Source organism: Cyanistes caeruleus, chromosome 30 (genome assembly GCF_971803275.1).
Source record: "Cyanistes caeruleus chromosome 30, bCyaCae1.hap1.1, whole genome shotgun sequence".
In the NCBI taxonomy this organism is placed as follows: domain Eukaryota; kingdom Metazoa; phylum Chordata; class Aves; order Passeriformes; family Paridae; genus Cyanistes; species Cyanistes caeruleus.
The window spans coordinates 1,929,946-1,950,704 of record NC_141730.1 but is presented as its reverse complement, the minus strand read 5'-3'; the positions used below and the strand labels follow the sequence as shown (position 1 = coordinate 1,950,704).

At 63.4% G+C, this 20,759-nt stretch overlaps 3 protein-coding genes across 7 annotated transcripts in view; 1 reads left to right on the top strand and 2 right to left on the bottom strand.

The window, feature by feature from the left end:
• Nucleotides 1–7,950, bottom strand: part of SNX27 (sorting nexin 27) — a 38,466-nt gene extending 30,516 nt beyond the window's left edge. The window contains exon 1 of the mRNA XM_086866306.1: nucleotides 7,590–7,950. Coding sequence (XP_086722432.1) covers nucleotides 7,590–7,849 — 260 coding nt within the window. The 5' untranslated portion in view covers nucleotides 7,850–7,950. The remainder of the gene's footprint in view (nucleotides 1–7,589) is intronic.
• An 850-nt stretch (nucleotides 7,951–8,800) lies between these two features.
• LOC147648807 (Fc receptor-like protein 4) lies at nucleotides 8,801–13,680 on the bottom strand. 3 transcript variants are annotated; one of them, XM_086866321.1, is made up of 10 exons: nucleotides 13,582–13,680; nucleotides 12,851–12,871; nucleotides 12,532–12,762; nucleotides 12,024–12,296; nucleotides 11,663–11,941; nucleotides 10,575–10,844; nucleotides 10,179–10,481; nucleotides 9,939–10,022; nucleotides 9,541–9,562; nucleotides 8,801–9,467 (listed from the first exon to the last, which is right to left on the bottom strand). In XM_086866321.1, exons 1-10 carry the CDS (start codon nucleotides 13,610–13,612, stop codon nucleotides 9,206–9,208), a joined length of 1,776 nt encoding a protein of 591 aa, XP_086722447.1. In that variant the 5' UTR covers nucleotides 13,613–13,680; the 3' UTR covers nucleotides 8,801–9,205. The 3 variants fall into 3 exon arrangements, with proteins under 3 accessions (XP_086722447.1, XP_086722446.1, XP_086722445.1); XM_086866320.1 differs by having other exon boundaries at nucleotides 9,939–10,025; nucleotides 10,425–10,481; XM_086866319.1 differs by having other exon boundaries at nucleotides 10,425–10,481; nucleotides 13,582–13,678.
• Nucleotides 12,618–20,741, top strand: LOC147648806 (Fc receptor-like protein 4). 3 transcript variants are annotated; one of them, XM_086866302.1, is made up of 12 exons: nucleotides 12,618–12,689; nucleotides 14,455–14,581; nucleotides 15,176–15,492; nucleotides 16,386–16,487; nucleotides 17,356–17,376; nucleotides 17,465–17,695; nucleotides 17,931–18,203; nucleotides 18,286–18,564; nucleotides 18,937–19,239; nucleotides 19,395–19,469; nucleotides 20,448–20,469; nucleotides 20,557–20,741. In XM_086866302.1, exons 3-12 carry the CDS (start codon nucleotides 15,279–15,281, stop codon nucleotides 20,663–20,665), a joined length of 1,629 nt encoding a protein of 542 aa, XP_086722428.1. In that variant the 5' UTR covers nucleotides 12,618–12,689; nucleotides 14,455–14,581; nucleotides 15,176–15,278; the 3' UTR covers nucleotides 20,666–20,741. The 3 variants fall into 3 exon arrangements, with proteins under 3 accessions (XP_086722428.1, XP_086722427.1, XP_086722429.1); XM_086866301.1 differs by lacking the exon at nucleotides 12,618–12,689 and having other exon boundaries at nucleotides 14,195–14,581; XM_086866303.1 differs by lacking the exons at nucleotides 12,618–12,689; nucleotides 18,937–19,239 and having other exon boundaries at nucleotides 14,195–14,581.
• The last annotated feature ends 18 nt before the right edge of the window (nucleotides 20,742–20,759 follow it).

Genomic DNA, 20,759 nt, shown 5'->3' with positions numbered 1-20,759 from the left:
CCTGGATCTGGCTTTGCCCAGCAAATCTGGACCCAACCTTGCTCAGGAAAACTCATCCCAATCCATCCCAAACCTCCCAGAATCCCATGGGAACACTGAAGATTCCTGGATATTCCAAGAACCCCGGGGCACGGATCTGGATTTGCCTGGAAAATCCTGATCACACCTGCTCAGGAAAGCTCATCCCAATCTGCTCCAAACTTCCTGGAATCCCATGGAAGCACTTTAGACCAAAAACTCTCCCAAACAACTTCTGGAACATTCCTGATATTCCATCTGGCTTTGCCCGAAAAACCTGGATCAATCCTTGGCCAAGCTGCCCAGGAAAACTCATCCCAAGGAATCCCAAAATATTCCCGGGAGCTCCATGGCCTGGATCTGCCCAGAAAACCTGGATCACATCAGCACAGGAAAACTCATCCCAAGGAATCCCAAAATATTCCTGAGAGCTCCTTGGCCTGGATCTGGCTTTGCCCAGAAAACATGGATCACATCAGCTCAGGAAAACTCATCCCAAGAAATCCCAAAATATTCCCGAGAGCTCCATGGCCTGGATCTGGCTTTGCCCAGAAAACATGGATCAAACCTGCCCTGGAAAACTCATCCCAAGCAGCTCCAAACTTCCCAGAAACAGCGGAAAATCCCATGGAAACACAGCAAATATTCCCAAGCCACCTCTAGAACGTTCCTGACATTCCCAAGACTCTCCTGGAAGGGATCCAGCTTTTCCCAGAGAATCTGGATCACACCTTGGCCAAGCTGCCCAGGAAAACTCATCCCAAGGAACCCCAAAATATTCCCGAGAGCTCCATGGCCTGCATCTGGCTTTGCCCAGAAAACATGGATCAAACCTGCCCTGGAAAACTCATCCCAAGCAATCCCAAAATATTCCTGAGAGCTCCATGGCCTGGATCTGGCTTTGCCCAGAAAACCTGGATCACATCAGCTCAGGAAAACTCATCCCAAGCAATCCCAAAATATTCCCAAGAGCTCCATGGCCTGGATCTGCCCAGAAAACCTGGATCACATCAGCTCAGGAAAACTCATCCCAAGCAATCCCAAAATATTCCTGAGAGCTCCATGGCCTGGATCTGGCTTTGCCCAGAAAACCTGGATCACATCAGCTCAGGAAAACTCATCCCAAGGAATCCCAAAGTTCCCAGAAACAGCGGAAAATCCCATGGAAACACAGCAAATATTCCCAAGGCACCTCTAGAACGTTCCTGACATTCCCAAGACTCTCCTGGAAGGGATCCAGCTTTTCCCAAAGAATCTGGATCACACCTTGGCCAAGCTGCCCAGGAAAACTCATCCCGGTGAATCCCAAAATATTCCCGGGAGCTCCATGGCCTGGATCTGGCTTTGCCCAGAAAACATGGATCAAACCTGCCCTGGAAAACTCATCCCAAGCAGCCCCAACGTTCCCAGAAACAGCGGAAAATCCCATGGAAACACAGCAAATATTCCCAAGCCACCTCTAGAACGTTCCTGACATTCCCAAGAATCTCCTGGAAGGGATCCAGCTTTTCCCAAAGAATCTGGATCACACCTTGGCCAAGCTGCCCAGGAAAACTCATCCCGGTGAATCCCAAAGCTCCCGAAATCCCAAGACATTCCCGAGCTGCCTCGGACACGAGGGATCCGTTCCACAAAAGTTGTTTGGAATTTCTCGTCGCAGTGACGTCGCCACGATCCCGATTCCCACCAAGGAACTTCTCCACTGAAAAACCTGGAATTGCCCTGGAATTCCGTGCTGCTCCCAGGATCCAGAGTGGGATTTGGCCGTCAATCCCCAGCTCTTGAAGGGAAGGGAACAGCTTTTTTTGGGATGAGAGTTTTTGGGATGAGAGTTTTTGGAATGAGGGATTTTGGGATGAGGGATTTTGGGATGAGGAGGGATTTTGGGGGATTTTTCCATTTTTATGGAATTTTTCCTTACAGGAATCACCCTGGAAAGGTCAGATCTCTGCTTACAAACCCAGGTTTGAAAATTCCAACTTTTCCAAGAGCTGGAAAAGTTTCCTCCGGCTCCAACACCACCCAAGGCCATCCAAACCCGTTGGAGCTTCCGAACCATTCCAGGGAAAAGGGATAATGGAGCACTCGGAGGGGCAGCACCCAGAATTCCCAAAAAGGCATCACTCCATTCCCAAAAATGCTGGCTCCCAGAGGGTGTTCCTGAGCTCGGATGCTTCCCTGCTGGTGTCTCCAAGGAGCAGGAGTCAGAACTTTGGGATAAATCACCATGGCAACCGAGGCCGGAATCCAGGAATGTTAAATCCAGGATCCGCGGGATCCAGGAGCCTCTTCCCAAGGAAAAGGAACGCTGGGATGTTTTGCTCCTCAAGCTTCTGGCTCTGTCTGGAGCTGGAAAATGGATCCAGGCATTGCTGGGATCCTTCAGGGAATCCAGGGAATGCGAGGTCCCTCCAGAAAGGACATCGAGATCCAAGGGATCCTTCCCGCTGGGAAAGCGGATCCGCAGCCTCTTCCGTGGGGTGGGAAATGGACCTGAGCCATTCCCAGCAGCATTCCAGGAACAATTTCTCCCAATAAATCCCTTCTTTGGGAATGTGGAAAGGTTCCACCTGCAGTAGGAGGTACCGGCACATCCCGCTGCAGGATGGGGGAGCCTCCTTCCCCTTCAATCCAGAGGGATTCAGTGGGGCTGGAGTTTGGATTTCTCATGGAATTCCTCTCCCAGGGGCTCCCAAGTGTTCCCACCACTCCTTTTCCAGGGAGCTGGGAAGAAGCTCCTCAGCCCAGCGCGATATTCCCTGGATGCATCGGAGGCAGCGGAAAACATCTCATCCACTGGGCTGGGATCTGGGAATCTTCCATCAGGAAGAGCGGGAGCTGCTGGAAACAAGACAGGAGATCCTGGGATCTGGGAATCTTCCATCAGGAAGAGCAGGAGCTGCTGGAAACAAGACAGGAGATCCTGGGATCTGGGAATCTTCCATCAGGAAGAGCGGGAGCTGCTGGCAACAGACAGGAGACCCTGGGATCTGGGAATCTTCCATCAGGAAGAGCAGGAGCTGCTGGAAACAAGACAGGAGATCCTGGGATCTGGGAATTTTCCGCTGGGAAGAGCAGGAGCTGCTGGAAAAGCCTGAGGACGAAGCAGAATTCCCATCACGCTGACACGGATGAGCAAGGGCCCCATGGCACGGAAAACATTCCGGGGTTCCTGTTCTGACTGGGATTGAGTCATTTTCCACCAGGACTTCGGAAAATTCCCTGACCTGGGGCCTGTCAGGGGAATTCACTGTGAGGAGCTGGGCAAGGAGCATCCTGGAGATGGAGATCCTCGGGATTGGATTGCTGAAGGATCCGAGAAATTCCAGAGGGAAGGGAAGGGATGGGGAAAGGAAGGAATGGGAAAAGGAAGAGGAATCAGCTAGTGATCAGAAGGATTTTAGCTCCCACTTCCTAAATTTTCCAAGAAGATCCCCCCTCAGAGCCTCTGGACAAGGAAATTCCCGCTGCCATTCCCGGGGTGAGTTCCCAGCAGCGAGCAGAACACCGGGAATGTGCCGAGCCAGCAGCTCTGGCACTGAGACCGTTCCGGACTTTTCCAAGGCAGAGCCGGCTCTTTCCATCCCATAAAACAGGAATTGAGCCCATGGAGACAGGGAGAGTCCAATCTCGTCAGGGAAAAGCCTTCGGCCTCGCACACGGATGTTGGGAAGACGCCGATTCCGAGGGTTATTCCAGCAAAACCTGACGCCTTCCCAGGGCTGCGCCTGTTCCAGACGTTTCCCTGAGTCTGGTGGGATCCAGGATCCCCCAGCCCACCCAAATCTGGCTGTTTTCCCGCTCAGGGCCAGGATAAATCGGATAAATCCCTTTTTTCTCTATTCCGTCCTTTCCAGAGCTTCTCTTCCCGGTGGATTGGTGATGATGGAGATCCCGGCACTAATCAGGAGCTCAATTAGCTCCCCTTGTCTGTCTCGGTGCCCCTGGAGATTCCGGAGCGTTCCAGAGCCTCGGGATGACACAGGGATTTGCTGGGTGCTGGATCCGGGAGGGAGGGGTGGGAAAAGGACCCGGAGCAGGCGCAGGAGCATCCAGGCAGCACCTGGAGCATCCCTTGGTGTGGGATGAGGATCGGGAAGAGTGGTTTTTTCCATGGGAAAAACGCTGGGATGGGTCATCTCCGGGGTTTTCCGGGATAGGGATGAGCTGTGGGGTGCCAGAGCCACAGGTGAGCGCCCACATCCCAAAGATCCCCCACAGATCCCAGCGGGAATTCCTCGGCGCTGGAACAACCTCCTCGCTCGGGCTCTTCCTCCCCAGAAATTCCCCTCCTCGGAGCCGATCCGCTGGGAATTCCAGGAGGTGGGAAGGCAATCCTGCATGGAATAAACACCCTGAACATCCCAAATCCAGCCAGGCGGCTCCTCCCGGAGCTCCAGGGCCTGGATTTTGGGGAGTTCCCTCCGGAGGAACCGGGATGGCCGGGAGAGCGGATGGGCCCCCCCCGTTTCCCGCCCTGTTCCCGGTGAAAGGAAGGGAAATCAGAGCTATTTTGGGAATCCCGGGTTATTGTTTCCTCCTCCGGCCGCGGCGCCGCCGTGCGATTCCAGGAGTTGGGATTTTAACGGATCCGAGGAAAATCAGGGTGCCCCGGGGGGGGTTCTGTGCTGCTGGAACGGAGTCTGGGATTTTGGGGCGGTTTCTGTAGCAAAAGATGGGAATGCTGGAATATGGGAATTCGGTCGTGTTGGAATATAGGAAAATATTGGAATATAGGGATGTTGAATTATGGGAATATGGAATATAGGGAAACAGGAATACAGCAGTGTTGGAATAGCGGGATATTGCAATACTGAAATATTGGAATATCAAAACATTGGGATATTGAAACATAGGAATGTTGAAATATTGGAATGCAGGAATACTGAAATATAGGAATATTGAGATATTGGGATATTGAAATATCGGAAAACAGGGCTATTGGGAAATTGAAATACTGGGATACAGGAACACTGGATTAGTGGAATACTGGGATAAAGGAACACTGAATTATTGGAATATTGGGATACAGGAACACTGGATTAGTGGAATACTGGGATACAGGAACACTGGGTTATTGGAATATTGGGATACAGGAACACTGGATTATTGGAATATTGGGATACAGGAACACCAAATTATTGGAATACTGGGATACAGGAACACTGGGTTATTGGAATATTGGGATACAGGAACACTGGATTATTGAAACATTGGGATACAGGAACACTGGATTATTGAAACATTGGGATACAGGAACACTGGATTATTGAAACATAGGGATACAGGAACACTGGATTATTGAAACATTGGGATACAGGGACACTGTATTCCCTGTATTATTGGGATACAGGAAGACAGGAATGTGGCAAGAACCTGGCAGCCCTAGAGGACACAGGGACAAATTAAAGCCACTTTTCCCAGAAAATAAGTGGATAAACCAAGAGGAAATTCCCAGTCCTTCCAGCTCCCATAGGGATACCAGGGATTGGGAGAGCACGAGCAAACCCCCTCATTAACCATCATTAACCCCAGGGATTAATTATTTCACACACCATGCCCCAGTCCTCACCTGGCACCAGCCACTGAATCCCAAAATTCCAGCACTGAGCTCCGAACCTCCTTCTCCTGCTAAACTCAGCGTTTTAAATGTTCCCCAAAACACCCAAAAATGAGGGAAAATTTCACCCCAATACCCACAAAACCCTCCCCCCTCGGCCTGGGAACGCCGCTCCCCCAATTTGCTCATCCAGGTGCAGAATTCCCTCCGCTCCCAGCGCTTCTCCCGCAAGGAAAAAAATCAAAGAATCGGGAATTTGGGTCAGCTGGGACAGAGCCAAATCCCAGCTGGGATTTCTGCAGGATTCACCGGCCACGGGCAGGTTCTGACAGCTCCTCACACCCCTTGGACTTCCAGAGCTGGCAGCAAAACATTCCTGCAGCTCGGAAATCCCTGGAATTAATCAGTAATTGGACTTAACCAACCCAGAGCGAAGTGCGAGCGAGGGAGGATCCGGAGGATCCCTGAAAACCAACCCCCGTGCTGGGATTTGAGGGATTTCAGCCCAAAAACAGACACAAAGTTTAAGGTTTCTTTGGGGGAGAAAGAAAGATGAATTTCCACACAGCAGGAATATTAGGAAGATTTCCATGGGAAGGGGTTTTCTGGGTCAAAGCTACAATTTTGGGGGTCAAAAAGCAGCAGTTAGAGAACACAAGATCCAGGAATGAGAAGCAAGTGACTCCAAGCTGGAATCTAAGGGGTTTAGCCCTAAAAATGCTCTCCTGACCTCCCCAGAATGGTCCTCACATTGAAATCCAAGGGGTTTAATCCCTAAAAATGCCCCCTGCCCTTCTTTAGCAATCTCCAGGTTGAAACACAAGGGTTTATCCCTAAAAACACCCCCCAGGAGGGTCCCCATCTTGAAATCCAAGGGATCCCCCTTCAGAGGCTCCTGTAAGACCCCCCAAAAACCCCCAGCGAGGGTTGGGGGGCTCAGGCCCCCCTTCTCAGGACTCCCCAAGTTCCCACCAAGGGCTGGGGGTCTCACCCTCTCCTCATGGCAACCTCAAACCTTACCAAGGGACCCTCAGTCCCCTCAGGACACCCCAAAACTCCAGCAAGGGCTAAGGGTTCAACTTTTCTCTCCCCCTCAGCCCTGTCAGGACCCCCAACACCCCCTCAAACCTCACCACACCCTCACCAAGGGACCCTCAGCCCCCTCGGGATCCCCCCAAATCCACACCAAGGCTCGGGGGCTCATTCTCCCCCTCACCAAGGGACCCTCAGCCCCCTCAGGGTCCCCCCAAATCCACACCAAGGCTCGGGGGCTCATGCTCCCCCTCACCAAGGGACCCTCAGCCCCCTCAGGGTCCCCCCAAATCCAAACCAAGGCTCGGGGGCTCATGCTCCCCCTTACCACACCTTCACCAAGGGACCCTCAGGACCCCCACTTCACCAAAGTGTGCTCAGCCCCCTCAGGATTCACCCCAAATCTTGCACTAAGGCCCAGGAGCCTCAGTCCCTCCTCACAACACCTTCATCACACAATCATCAGCCCCCTCAAGACCCCCCAGACCCTCCCAAGCTCCGGGGTTCTCCATCCCCGTCATGACACCGGCAGCAAAGGACCCTCAGAGCCCCCTCGGCACCCCCAAGGGCTCAGCGTGCCCTCACGCAGGGCTCCCTCAGAGCCCTCAGAGGCCCCTCAGCGCCCCCAGGCCCCTCAGAGCCCACTCAGAGCCCCCTCAGCACCCTCAGAGCCCCCTCAGAGCCTCCTCAGAGACCCCTGAGAGCCCCCTCAGTGCCCCCAACACCGCCCCAAGGGCTCAGCGTGCCCTCACGCAGGGCTCCATCAGCGCCCCCAGCCCCCTCAGAGCCCCCCCAGCCCCCTCAGAGCTTCCTCAGAGCCCCCCCCAGCCCCCTCAGAGCTCCCTCAGAGCTCCCTCAGCACCCTCAGAGCCCCCTCAGCGCCCCGCTCCCCCCTCCCCCGGCTGTGCCCGTGGGTGTGGGGCGCGTTCCCGGGGCCCGGTGCCGGGGGGCTGTGGGTGGGCGGCCCCCCCGTACTCACACCTCCAGGATGCGGTCCCCCTTGCGCACCCCGGCGCGGTCGGCGGCCCCTCCGCCCAACACGGCGCTGACGTGCTGCAGCGGCGCGTACAGCTCGCCGTTGATGCTGCGCAGCTGCCCGCCTTCGCTCACTTGCCCGCGGACGTTAAAGCCGTAACCGGACTCGGACTTGACGATGCGGACGACGCGGGGCCCGCCCGGGGGTCCCTCCCCGGCTCCGTTCCGCGCCCCCGGCCGCGCTTCGCCCTCCTCGTCCGCCATCTTTGCCTCAGCGCACGGCGCGCGTCACGAGACCCGACCCGCCCCGGCCGCCGTAGGGACACACCCCCCCACCGCCCACGCCGCTGGGTGCGATGGGAAATGCAGTCCACGGAGCTGCCGAGCGCCGTTAGCGCGCACGAGGCGCGAGGGCTGATGGGAAATGTAGTCGAAGAGGCGGGGAGAGTGCGGCGCATGCGCCATGGGCGTGGGAATGGGGATGTTGCCATGGGAACGGGGCTGTTGTCATGGCAAGTGGGGGTGTTGCCATGGAAACGGAGGGGCTGTTCCCATGGCAATGGGGAGTGGGTGGGCATGGAGACGGGGGTCACGGCTGCCATGGGCTTGGGGGGCTGTTACCATGGCAATGGGGGGGTGTAGGTACGGGAACGGAGAGGGGGTGTTGCCATGGGAACGGAAGGATGCCGTTCCTGGGGGGCTGAGGACATGGGGGCAAAGGGTTACTGACACGAAAACGGGGGACCACGGAAATGGGATGCTGGGATGCTCTGGGAGCAGGTGTGTGTTGCCATGGAAACAGGGGGCGCTGTTTCCCAGGGAACCGGAAGGGGGCGCTGTTTGCAGAGGGGCTGTGTGGAGACGTCAATTGCGTGACGTCAGAACCTGGCTTGGGATGGGGGTCAGGGCCAGCTTTGGGGGGTCCCTGGGGCTCATTGCCAGGCCTGGCTGGGCTGGGGGTCTCAGCGATCCACGGGCATCGCCACCAGGGCCGGGGGGGGGCATCAGGTTCTGGGGGTCCACGTGTGCCATCAGCAGGGACCTCAGTGGTCCTGGGGGTCCAAGAGACTCATGGTCATTCCCGGGGGGGGCAGGGGTTTGGGGGCCCACAGACAACACCAGCAGGGGCTCAGGGCTCGGGGGGCTCAGGGGTCTCACTGCCAGGACCAAGGGGTTCATAGGGATCAGGAGCCCGACAGAGCTGAACAAACACCATTTCTAGCGCTTTAAGCAAAAAGCTGCATTTTGCTGCCAGTCCGGGGCTCCCCTGGCACTGGTGGGGAGCCGGGGCTGGACTGGGAGCACTGGGATTGCAGAGCCACAGGGCTGCTGGGGACGGATGGAATGGGAAACACCTGGATATACTGGGAGCAATGGAGAGGCACTGGGAGGAGAAGCAGGGAGCCCCTGGGGGTCCGGGGATGTGGAACGGGGCAGTGGGAAAGGGGTGGGGAAGCCCTTGGGGGTTCAGGGGGCGTGGGGAACCTCACAGGTGACCCCCCCCCCCACTTGTGCCCGCCTCCCCGTGAATGTTGGGCACCCCACAGCAGTGGGGAGGGGGACACTGACGTGGGTGGGGGGTCCCCCGCTGCCCCCCCCTTTCCCCGGAGCCCCCCGGTGTCACAGCACGTCCCCGTCGATGTCACCGCGTTGCCGGGGTCGGCCGTGGGGTGGCCGCAGCTCCGCGTAGATCACCCGGGGGTCCTGGAGCGTGGGGGCGCGGGGGGAGCCTGCGAGAGCCCCCGGCTGTGGGCTCCGGGTGGGGGCGGCAGCGATGGGTGACGTGTCCCGGTGTCCCAGGCCTGTGTCACCCCCTGCCCGCTGGGTGCTCAGCACGCGGCTGTACAGCACCTCCCCCTCCTCCGGGGGGGCCGGGGGGGCCCTGCGGGGATCCAGGGGGTGTGAGGGAGCTTTGGGGGTGAAAGGGGAGGGGGTGGTTTGAGCCCCCCGCTCACCTCTCCTGCTGCTTCCTGGCAGCTGCAAAGGCAAGAGGGGAGGGGTAACTGAGGGCTCCCGGGGGTCCCTCAGGGCTCCTGGAACCCCACTGGACCCCACATTTCTCCCTGAGCATCCCTGCTGCCCCCCAGGACCCCTGAACCACCCCGGTGCTCCGGACCCCCCGAGCCCCCTGAAGGCCAAGCCTGGCCTCCAAAATCCCCCAGGATCACCACATGAAGCCCCCAAAGCCCAGCGAGACCCCCCAACACCTCCCCAAATCCTTGAGAACGCCGAGCAAAGGTGCTGAGCGCTCAGCGCTGCCCAAATCAGGGGCTCTGGCTGCTGCCCCATCACCCCCACGTCCCAGGTGGGCTCGCAGCTCCCCAGGACCCCCGTTGTCCCCATTGTCACCCACCCACGTTGTTCCAGCGGCGCCAGCCCGCAGCTACAGCCAGGAGCAGGAGCAGCAAGAGCAGGGACCCCCCAACCGCTGCGGCCACTGCTGGGGACAAAGGGGACACTTTGGGGCCACCCGGGGCTGCTTCTCCCCCACAGCGACCCCGAGTGATGCCAGCCGTGCCCTGTCACCTCGGTGTCACCTCCAGGGACAAACGCGGCTGTCCCGGAGCCCCAGAGTGTCCCCGAGTGACGTCACTGGTGTCCCCGTGTCCCCCCGCTGTCACCTCCAGGAGCAGCTCGGGGCTGAGTGCCCGGAACACGCGGTGCCCGTCCTGTCCCAGCTGGTTGCTGGCCACGCACTGGTAGGTGGCCGAATGTGCCAGCCCGACGGGGGCGAGCTCCAGCAGGGGACCCCGGGCCACCTCCCGGCCGTGGCGCAGCCAGGTGAAGGTGACAGGGGCTGAGCCCACCTGCACCGAGCAGCGCAGCCTCACGGGCTCACCTGCGCGCACCTGCTGGCCCAGGGCACCGGCGCTGATGGTGGCATTGGCCACGGGCACTGCGGGGACACGCACGGGGCTGGCACCTGCCCAGGGGGGATGGCGCTGTCCCCAGGGGACAGGTCTCCCCCCATCCCGAGGCTCCCGCTCACCCAGGACGGTGACATTCAGGGGGACACTCTCGGCCACGCTGTCCCCGTCGCTGACCCGGCACCGGTAGTGGCCGCTGTCATTGTCCCCAACGCTCGGCAGCTGCAGGCGGGGGCCGGTGCCCAGCGGTGTCCCCGAGCCCTCCCGGTGCCAGGAGAAGGACAGGGGACCTGTCCCCGCGGCCACCGCGCACTTCAGCACCAGGGGGTCCCCCAGTGCCACCTGTGCCCCGGGGGGCTGCGCCGACACGGACACCCCCGAGGGCGGGACCGCTGCGGGGGGAGAGGGGGACACCGGGGGACACTCAGGGACACCGGGGGACACTCAGGGACACCGGGGAACACTCAGGGACACCGGGGGACAGTCAGGGACACCGGGGCACAGTCAGAGACTCCGGGGGACACTCAGGGACACCGGGGGACACTCAGGGACACCGGGGGACAGTCAGGGACACCGGGGGACACTCAGGGACACCAGGGGACACTCAGGGACACCGGGAACAGTCAGGGACACCGGGGGACAGTCAGGGACACCGGGGGAACAGTCAGGGACCCGGGGGACACTCAGGGACCCGGGGGACAGTCAGGGACCCGGGGGACACTCAGGGACCCGAGGACCCCTGAGAGGGAGAGGGGACGCAGAGCTGAGGGGGTTTGGGAAGGGACCCCGAGGAAGGAGGGGGGGTTGAGGGAGGGGACACCTGGAGAGGGAGGTGGGGGACACCAGGGCGGGGTGAGGGGACCCGGGGCAGGGGTGGGAGGAGGGACCCGGGGGGGAGGGAGGGACCCGATCGGGGATGAGGGGACCCTGGAAAGGTGTGGGGGAAGGATGGGGGTCCCGAGGCAGGGCTGGGGGACACGGGGTGGGACCCGGGAACGGATGGGGGGACACGGGGCGGGATCGGGGAACGGAGCAGGAGATCCGGGCGGGGATGGGGGAACCCGAGAAAGGAATCGGGGAGGGGATGGGGACACCAAGTCAGGGCTGGGGGACACGAGAAGGTGCGGGAAGGGTCGGGAGAAGGGACCCGGGCAGGGCAGGGGTCCCCGTGCAGGCTGTGGGGGCTCCCCGCGCCCATCCCCGCACTCACCGAGCACCGTGACGCGGAGCGGGGCGCTGCTCTTCCGCACGGCCCCCCCCTGGCTCTGCACCTCGCAGCTGTAATTCCCCGAGCCGGAGAGCCCCAGGGCGGGCAGCAGCAGCTGCGGGGACCCCTGCGGGCCCCCCAGCTGCCGCCCGTCCCGGTAGAAGCGGTGCACGAGGGGGGTGAGGGGCCGCAGGGGGCTGCGGCTGCTGAGGCAGCTGAGGTTCAGGGGGGACCCCGCCATCAGCTCGGCCGGAGCCTCCAGCACCGGCACCGGGAAGAGCTCTGGCAAGGACAGGGGAGGGGGATTTGTGAGCCCTGGGGAGGGGCTCTGGGGGTGTTGGGCTGGCGGCTGTGGGGTGCTCACCGTGCACTGTCACTGACACCGGATCCGACTGCTCCCACATTGGGGACCACGAGGGCCAGAAAATCCACCGGATCTGGCAGCGGTATTGGCCGCTGTGCTGCAGCCTCAGGGGGGACAGGGACAGCTCGGATCTCCGCAGAGATTTCCCCAAATCCTTCTCCCAGTGGTAGAACCGCACCTCGGTGACCGTTTTGTCCCGCCGGCTCCGGCAGCGCAGTGTCACCGTGTCCCCCTCCAGCAGCGGCCCCGCCGGCACCTGCAGCACCAGCCGCTCTGGGGGACAGGAGGGTCCTGTCACAGCCGATGGCACCGGGACCCCCCAGTGGGTCACAGCCAGCGCAGCCGGGGTCCCCAATCCCAACACGGGGGTCCCCTGGCACTGCCATGCTCTGGGATGTCCCCAGAGCAGGGCACGGGCTCTGCTCACACCAGGGCTGACCCAGCGGCCCCCCCAGAGCTCTCGGGGTCCCCGCGGCTGCCGGGCTGGGGACACCCAAACCCCGCTCACCGTCTGAGACGGTCACGGGGGGGCTGCGCCCGCTGCCGGCTCTGTCACACTCGTAGGTGCCACTCTCGGTGACAATGAAGCTCTCGGGTCCCTTCTGCCGCCAGCGCCGCCCGTCCTTGTACCAGGTGGTGTCCCCGGCGGTCCCCGAGCCCCGGCAGGTCAGTGTCACCCGGTCCCACAGCACCGCCGGCCTCCAGGGGGGCTCCACGAGGAGCTGCGGGCTCGGGGCAGCTGCGGGTGACAGGGGACAGCAGCGTGGCAGGGCCAGCGCGGGGCTGGGGACAGCGGCGCGGGGACACGGCATCCCCCGAGGACTCACCAGCGAGGCCGAGGCTCTGGGCTGCAAGGGACAAGGGACACGGCTGGCTGGCGCTGGCAGCGCGGGGACAGCGGCAGCGGGAGCCGGGCTCTGGGGCTGGCCCCGAGCTGGCCCCGTGGCGACACCGCTGCGGCACCGAGCCCTCGGCGACGGGGACAGCGCGGCCAGCCCGGGCCCGGGCAGGACATGGGGACACCGGGGACCTCCCGGCCATGGGGACAGCGCGGCCACCCCGTGCTGCCACAGCTCACCCCCGCCAGCGCCACGGCCACATCCCTGTGTCCCTGTGTCCCTGTCCCTGTGTCCCTGTGTCCCTGTCCCTGTGTCCCTGTGTCCCTGTGTCCCTGTGTCCCTGTGTCCCTGTGTCCCCGTGTCCCTGTCCCTGTGTCCCTGTGTCCCTGTGTCCCCGTGTCCCTGTCCCTGTGTCCCTGTGTCCCTGTGTCCCCGTGTCCCCGTGTCCCTGTGTCCCTGTGTCCCTGTGTCCCTGTGTCCCTGTGTCCCTGTGTCCCTGTCCCTGTGTCCCCACAGCTGCCCCAGCCCCAAGGTGCCAAACCCCTCATTCCTGTCCCCCCTCTCCTGTCCCCTCTCCTGTCCCCACGGCCACCCCACGGCCCCGCTCACCTCTTGCCCTGCCTCTGCTGCCCTTGGCGACCTCAGGGGACCCCGCAGCCCCCCTGGGCCCCCTCCCCACCGCTCTCTGCCCCAGCCCGGCCCATCCCCGGCCCACTCACCCCACACGAGCAGCGCCACCCTCGCGGCCATGCCGCTGTCCCCGGCCACCCGGCCTGCCTGTCCCTCGCTGCCACGGCCACCTGTGCCCTGCCTGGCGGCTCCTGGGCCCAAGAGGAAGGAAGCGCGGTCAGCTCTCGTCCCCACGTGGTGATGGCGCAGGCTGGGGACAGGGTGGGGACAGGGTGGGGACAATGTTCACACACATTTGGGGACAAGCTGGGGACATTACGGGACAGCCTGGGGACGTGGTGTGGGTGGCGTTCCCAGGAGTGGGGAGCTCAGGGCATGGGGGGAAGCGAGGACGGGGGTCCAGGGGAGTTGGGGTCTCGGTGCCTGGGGCATTCGGGGGTGGGGCTCCTGTGGCTCCCCAGGGATTTTGGCTCATTTGGGATGGGAGTGGCAGGCTTGGGGCTGCAGGGGGAAAGGGAAGCCTCGGGAATTGGGGTTGTGCGGGAAGGAGCAGCCCCTGGGACGGGATCAAGGCCATGGAGGTCCTGGGCAATGGGAGTGGCGGGATGGGGGTCCCCAGGGAGGAGAGAGCAAGGGAATGGGGCTCCCGTGGATGGGGGGGTCCCGGGGCAATGGGGGCTGGGGCTGGGGGGGCACGGGGCTCTCAGCTCCTTCCCTGCCTGCCTCAGGTTTTGGGGTGAGCCGGAGCCCTGCCCAGCCCCCCCAGTGTGTTCATGGCCAGGGGCGCCCCAGAATTGTCCTGAGAGGCTCTGGGGCTCTGCCCCAGCCAGCCCTGGCCTTTCTCCCTGGCTGTCCCTCAGCTCCATGGGATTGTTCCCTGCCTGCTCAGCAGCCCCCCAGCCCCTAAGGAAAGCTTTCCTCGGCCCGTATTTAGGAACTCTCCCCGTTTTTCTCCTTCCCAGCCTGAAACTTGGCTTACTTCCCATGGATGCTGCTCCCACAAGGAGAGGAAACTCTGTCCATGCTCGGAAGAGCGCCCAGGGATCTCCAGAAATGCCCGTGTGTCCCTCAGGGTCGCATTGGCTAATGGTAAATGCCCTGCAGCCTGGCCTGAATTCCCGTGCCTGGGCACTCCGTGCTCCTGCTGGGACTGCCCTGCTCCCCAGATCCCCGTGTGCAGCCCCTGCTCGACATTGCCCCACTTTTCCCTCGCTGCCGGTGCCCACAGCCCGATCCCAAACGTTCTTGCCGGCAGCTCGCAAAGGGCTGCAGGTTCTGTTGGAGGAGGAGGGTCCCGCTCAGGCTCTGGAGCAGATCCCTGGGGGCTTTGCAGCCCTTGTGGGGCTCTCTCAGCCCCTCGGCCACACGGCCAAAACGCTCAAGGGCTGCATTTCCGCGCTGCTTCCCTCGCAGCCGCCCCTGCAGGGGGGTTTGCAGCCAGCCCCGCTCTGCAAACCATCCCAGCCCCGGCAGAGCCTCTGCTCGGGCTCGCTTTGCCTTTGTGCTTCTCGCAGCCTGAGCAAAGCACAAAGCATTCCCCCGCAGAATTGTCACCTCTGCAGCAGCGCTAAAGCTGCGAGAAGCAAAGCCAAGGGGGCGGGGGGCAGCCTCAGCTGCTGGCCCGGGGCCCATCCCTGTGCAGTGGGGCCGGGGCACGGCTGAGCCCCACACTTGGATTTACAGGGGTCCCCAGGATGTGACAGCCCTGGACCCTTCTGGAACCTCCATCCTCAGGACCACCCCCGGCCAGGATGTGTCACCCCAGGACTGGACCCCCCATACCAGGATGTGTCACCCCAGGACTGGACCCCCCATACCGAGATGTGTCACCCCCAGGACAGGATGTGTCACCCTAGGACTGGACCCCCCATACCAGGATGTGTCACCCCAGGACTGGACTCCCCCAGGTTGTGTCACCCCAGGACTGGACTCCCCCAGGTTGTGTCACCCCAGGACTGGACTCCCCCAGGTTGTGTCACCCCAGGACTGGACTCCCCCAGGTTGTATCACCCCCTGACACGGAGCTGCCAGGACAGGACCCCCCTGGTTTTCCTTCACAGCACCCGCCCCCCTTTTCCCATCCAACTCTCAGCACAAACCTCTTCCTTTTTGTCCAGGAAAAACAAAAGTGGAAGTGTTGGAGGGCACAGCCTGACACCCCCATCCCCCAAAGCCTCCCCACACCCTCCCCAGGGTTCTCTCAAGCCCTTTCCTGCTCAGGTGCTCCTGGGCACCGATGAGCCAGGAACTGGGAGATTACAAAAGTGAGGAAAATAAGAACAAATAGAAATAAAGAGAGGAAAAAGTCCCACACCCGGAGCACACGGGAACCCCCTGGTGTGTTCCCCAGAGCACCAACACTATGGAGGTTCTGCTTTTGTCAGCCTCACCCCGAAATCTGAGGCAGCCGGGCATGGAGCTGCGACCCCCGTGTCTACCCAGGCCCTGCCCACCCCGAGACCCCCATTGCCCCGGGACCCCAACCCTGGCATCTCATTCTCTCTCCTGGGGACCCCCGTCCCTGGATGTCGGTTTTCCATTGCCCAGCACTCCCCTCCCCTTAATCCCATCCCATGGGCTCCCCAGGACCCCCCATTCCCGGGACCTGCCTCAAATCCCCAAATCCCTGCAGCCCAAATTCCCCTGGGACCCCCATCCGTGATCCTCCCCACCCATGGGGACCCCGATTCCCCAGGATCCCTGGGAGCCTCCCTGGAAATCCCTCCTTAGCTCCCCACATCCCTGGAGTCCCCGAGCCCTGCGACCCCCATGTCCCAGCGAGCCCCTCCAGGTCCCCAACCGTGTCCCCAACCGTGTCCCCACCCTGCCCCCACCCAGCCCCAGCCCCACGTGGGGACGAGAGCTGACCGCGCTTCCTTCCTCTTGGGCCCAGGAGCCGCCAGGCAGGGCACAGGTGGCCGTGGCAGCGAGGGACAGGCAGGCCGGGTGGCCGGGGACAGCGGCATGGCCGCGAGGGTGGCGCTGCTCGTGTGGGGTGAGTGGGCCGGGGATGGGCCGGGCTGGGGCAGAGAGCGGTGGGGAGGGGGCCCAGGGGGGCTGCGGGGTCCCCTGAGGTCGCCAAGGGCAGCAGAGGCAGGGCAAGAGGTGAGCGGGGCCGTGGGGTGGCCGTGGGGACAGGAGAGGGGACAGGAGAGGGGGGACAGGAATGAGGGGTTTGGCACCTTGGGGCTGGGGCAGCTGTGGGGACACAGGGACAGGGACACAGGGACACAGGGACACAGGGACACAGGGACACAGGGACAGGGACACAGGGACACAGGGACACAGGGACACAGGGACACAGGGACACAGGGACACAGGGACACGGGGACACGGGGACATAGGGACACAGGGACAGGGACACAGGGACGCAGGGACACAGGGACACAGGGACACAGGGACACAGGGACACAGGGACAGGGACAGAGGGACACAGGGACACAGGGACACAGGGACACAGGGACACAGGGACACAGGAACACGGGGACACATGGACACAGGGACACAGGGACACAGGGACACAGGGACAGGGACACAGGGACACAGGAACACGGGGACACGGGGACACAGGGACACAGGGACACAGGGACAGGGACACAGGGACACAGGGATGTGGCCGTGGCGCTGGCGGGGGTGAGCTGTGGCAGCACGGGGTGGCCGCGCTGTCCCCATGGCCGGGAGGTCCCCGGTGTCCCCATGTCCTGCCCGGGCCCGGGCTGGCCGCGCTGTCCCCGTCGCCGAGGGCTCGGTGCCGCAGCGGTGTCGCCACGGGGCCAGCTCGGGGCCAGCCCCAGAGCCCGGCTCCCGCTGCCGCTGTCCCCGCGCTGCCAGCGCCAGCCAGCCGTGTCCCTTGTCCCTTGCAGCCCAGAGCCTCGGCCTCGCTGGTGAGTCCTCGGGGGATGCCGTGTCCCCGCGCCGCTGTCCCCAGCCCCGCGCTGGCCCTGCCACGCTGCTGTCCCCTGTCACCCGCAGCTGCCCCGAGCCCGCAGCTCCTCGTGGAGCCCCCCTGGAGGCCGGCGGTGCTGTGGGACCGGGTGACACTGACCTGCCGGGGCTCGGGGACCGCCGGGGACACCACCTGGTACAAGGACGGGCGGCGCTGGTGGCAGAAGGGACCCGAGAATGTCACTGTCACCTCGAATGGCACCTACGAGTGTTACAGAGCCGGCAGCGGGCGCAGCCCCCCCGTGACCGTCTCAGACGGTGAGCGGGGTTTGGGTGTCCCCAGCCCGGCAGCCGCGGGGACCCCGAGAGCTCTGGGGGGGCCGCTGGGTCAGCCCTGGTGTGAGCAGAGCCCGTGCCCTGCTCTGGGGACATCCCAGAGCATCGCAGTGCCAGGGGACCCCCGTGATGGGATTGGGGACCCCGGCTGCGCTGGCTGTGACCCACTGCGGGGTCCCGGTGCCATCGGCTGTGACAGGACCCTCCTGTCCCCCAGAGCTGCTGGTGCTGCAGGTGCCGGCGGGGCCGCTGCTGGAGGGGGACACGGTGACACTGCGCTGCCGGAGCCGGTGGGATAACCGGGTCACCGGGGTGCGGTTCTACCGCGGGGAGAAGGAACTGGGTGAATCCCGGTGGGGGCCCGAGCTGTCCCTGTCCCCCCTGAGGCTGCAGCACAGCGGCCAATACCGCTGCGGGGCCCGATGGATCTTCTGGTCCTCCTTGTACTCACAGTGGGAGCAGTCGGATCCGGTGTCAGTGACAGTGCACGGTGAGCACCCCACAGCCGCCAGCCCGACACCCCCAGAGCCCCTCCCCAGGGCTCACAAATCCCCCTCCCCTGTCCTTGCCAGAGCTCTTCCCGGTGCCGGTGCTGGAGGCTCCGGCCGAGCTGATGGCGGGGTCCCCCCTGAACCTCAGCTGCCTCAGCAGCCGCAGCCCCCTGCGGCCCCTCACCCCCCTCGTGCACCGCTTCTACCGGGACGGGCGGCAGCTGGGGGGCCCGCAGGGGTCCCCGCAGCTGCTGCTGCCCGCCCTGGGGCTCTCCGGCTCGGGGAATTACAGCTGCGAGGTGCAGAGCCAGGGGGGGGCCGTGCGGAAGAGCAGCGCCCCGCTCCGCGTCACGGTGCTCGGTGAGTGCGGGGATGGGCGCGGGGAGCCCCCACAGCCTGCACGGGGACCCCTGCCCTGCCCGGGTCCCTTCTCCCGACCCTTCCGGCACCTTCTCGTGTCCCCCAGCCCTGACTTGGTGTCCCCATCCCCTCCCTGATTCCTTTCTCGGGTTCCCCCATCCCCGCCCGGATCTCCTGCTCCGTTCCCGGATCCTGCCGCGTGTCCCCCCATCCGTTCCCGGGTGCCCCCATCCCTCTCCTGCCCTGCCCCCTCCTCTCTCTGGGTGCTGACCCCCACCCACCACATCCCCCATCACCCCCTCACCCCCCGTCCCCATCCCCCCGCGCCCCCCGCCCCTCCCGCTGGCCTCAGCCCCGTGCGTGTCCCCGCAGTGCCCGTGGCCAATGCCACCATCAGCGCCGGTGCCCTGGGCCAGCAGGTGCGCGCAGGTGAGCCCGTGAGGCTGCGCTGCTCGGTGCAGGTGGGCTCAGCCCCTGTCACCTTCACCTGGCTGCGCCACGGCCGGGAGGTGGCCCGGGGTCCCCTGCTGGAGCTCGCCCCCGTCGGGCTGGCACATTCGGCCACCTACCAGTGCGTGGCCAGCAACCAGCTGGGACAGGACGGGCACCGCGTGTTCCGGGCACTCAGCCCCGAGCTGCTCCTGGAGGTGACAGCGGGGGGACACGGGGACACCGGTGGCTTCCTGGGGGGCTCCGAGAGCCCTGGCTTCAGCCCCGCTCTGTCCCTGGCAGCGGCACGAGTGGAGCGGGGCACGGGAGGGGAACTCGTGGGGTCGCTGGGGTTGCAGAAGCTCGGGCTGAGCCCGCTGGGTCCCCTCTGTTTCCTGCAGTGGCTGCAGCGCTCGGGGGCTCCCTGTTGTTCCTGCTCCTGCTCGCGGCTCTCATCGTGGCCTTTCTCCGCACGGGTGGGTGACCGTGGGGGTCCTGCAGAGTGCGGGGGAGGCCCCCAGAGAAGGGCGGCCACAGGGCAGCAGCCACAGCCCCCGAGTGGAGAGGGGCCGAGCCCCCGCTGGCCTCGGCTCAGCGGCCTGGGCTGGCCGGGGAGGGGCTGGGGGCTCGAGCCGGGATCTTGGGGGCTCTCTCGGGGGTCTTGGGGGTTCGAGCCGGGATCTTGGGGGCTCTCTCGGGGCTCTTGGGGGCTCTCTCAGGGATCTTGGGGGCTCTCTCGGGGATCTTGGGGGCTCTCTCGGGGGTCTTGGGGGCTCGAGCCGGGATCTTGGGGGCTCTCTCGGGGGTCTTGGGGGCTCTCTCGGGGATCTTGGGGGCTCTCTCAGGGCTCTTGGGGGCTCTCTCAGGGATCTTGGGGGCTCTCTCAGGGATCTTGGGGGCTCTCTCGGGGATCTTGGGGGCTCTCTCGGGGATCTTGGGGGCTCTCTCAGGGATCTTGGGGGCTCTCTCGGGGATCTTGGGGGCTCTCTCAGGGATCTTGGGGGCTCGAGCCGGGATCTTGGGGGTCTCTCAGGGATCTTGGGGGCTCTCTCGGGGATCTTGGGGGCTCTCTCGGGGATCTTGGGGGCTCTCTCGGGGGTCTTGGGGGCTCTCTCGGGGATCTTGGGGGCTCTCTCGGGGGTCTTGGGGGCTCTCTCGGGGATCTTGGGGGCTCTCTCAGGGATCATGGGGGCTCTCTCGGGGGTCTTGGGGGCTCTCTCGGGGATGTTGGGGGCTCTCTCGGGGATCTTGGGGGCAATTCGGAGGCTCCCCCTCCCCGCCAGGCTCGCGGTTCCGGGGGCTCAGGGTGCCGGGGGGAGTGCGGTGCTTCAGGGCCTTTCTGGGGGCATCCGGGATGCTGGGGGCAGCCGGGGGGGATTGGAGGGATCGGGATTGCCCAGGGGGGCTGCGGAGCCCTGGGAGCCCAAAGTCACGGCTGCACTTTTCCTTTGCAGGTGCCGGGAAGCAGCAGCCAAGGTGAGCGCGGGCTCCGGCCACGCCAAAGCCCCTGCCCGACCCCCCGGCACCCCCCAGCCCCTCGCACACATCCCCTGATCCCCACAGGGCCCCCCCGGCCGAGGATCCTCAGGCCACCTACTCGGAGCTGCTGGGGCCGCACGGGCAGCCCTGGGAGCCCAGCGACATCTACGAGACTCTGCAGCAAAAACTGTGACTCTGCGTGCCTGGAGGAATTTTGATGCTTTATTCTCAATAGAAAACAAAGAAATAAACTCAATATTCTCAACAAATTAATTAATGAAATTGAT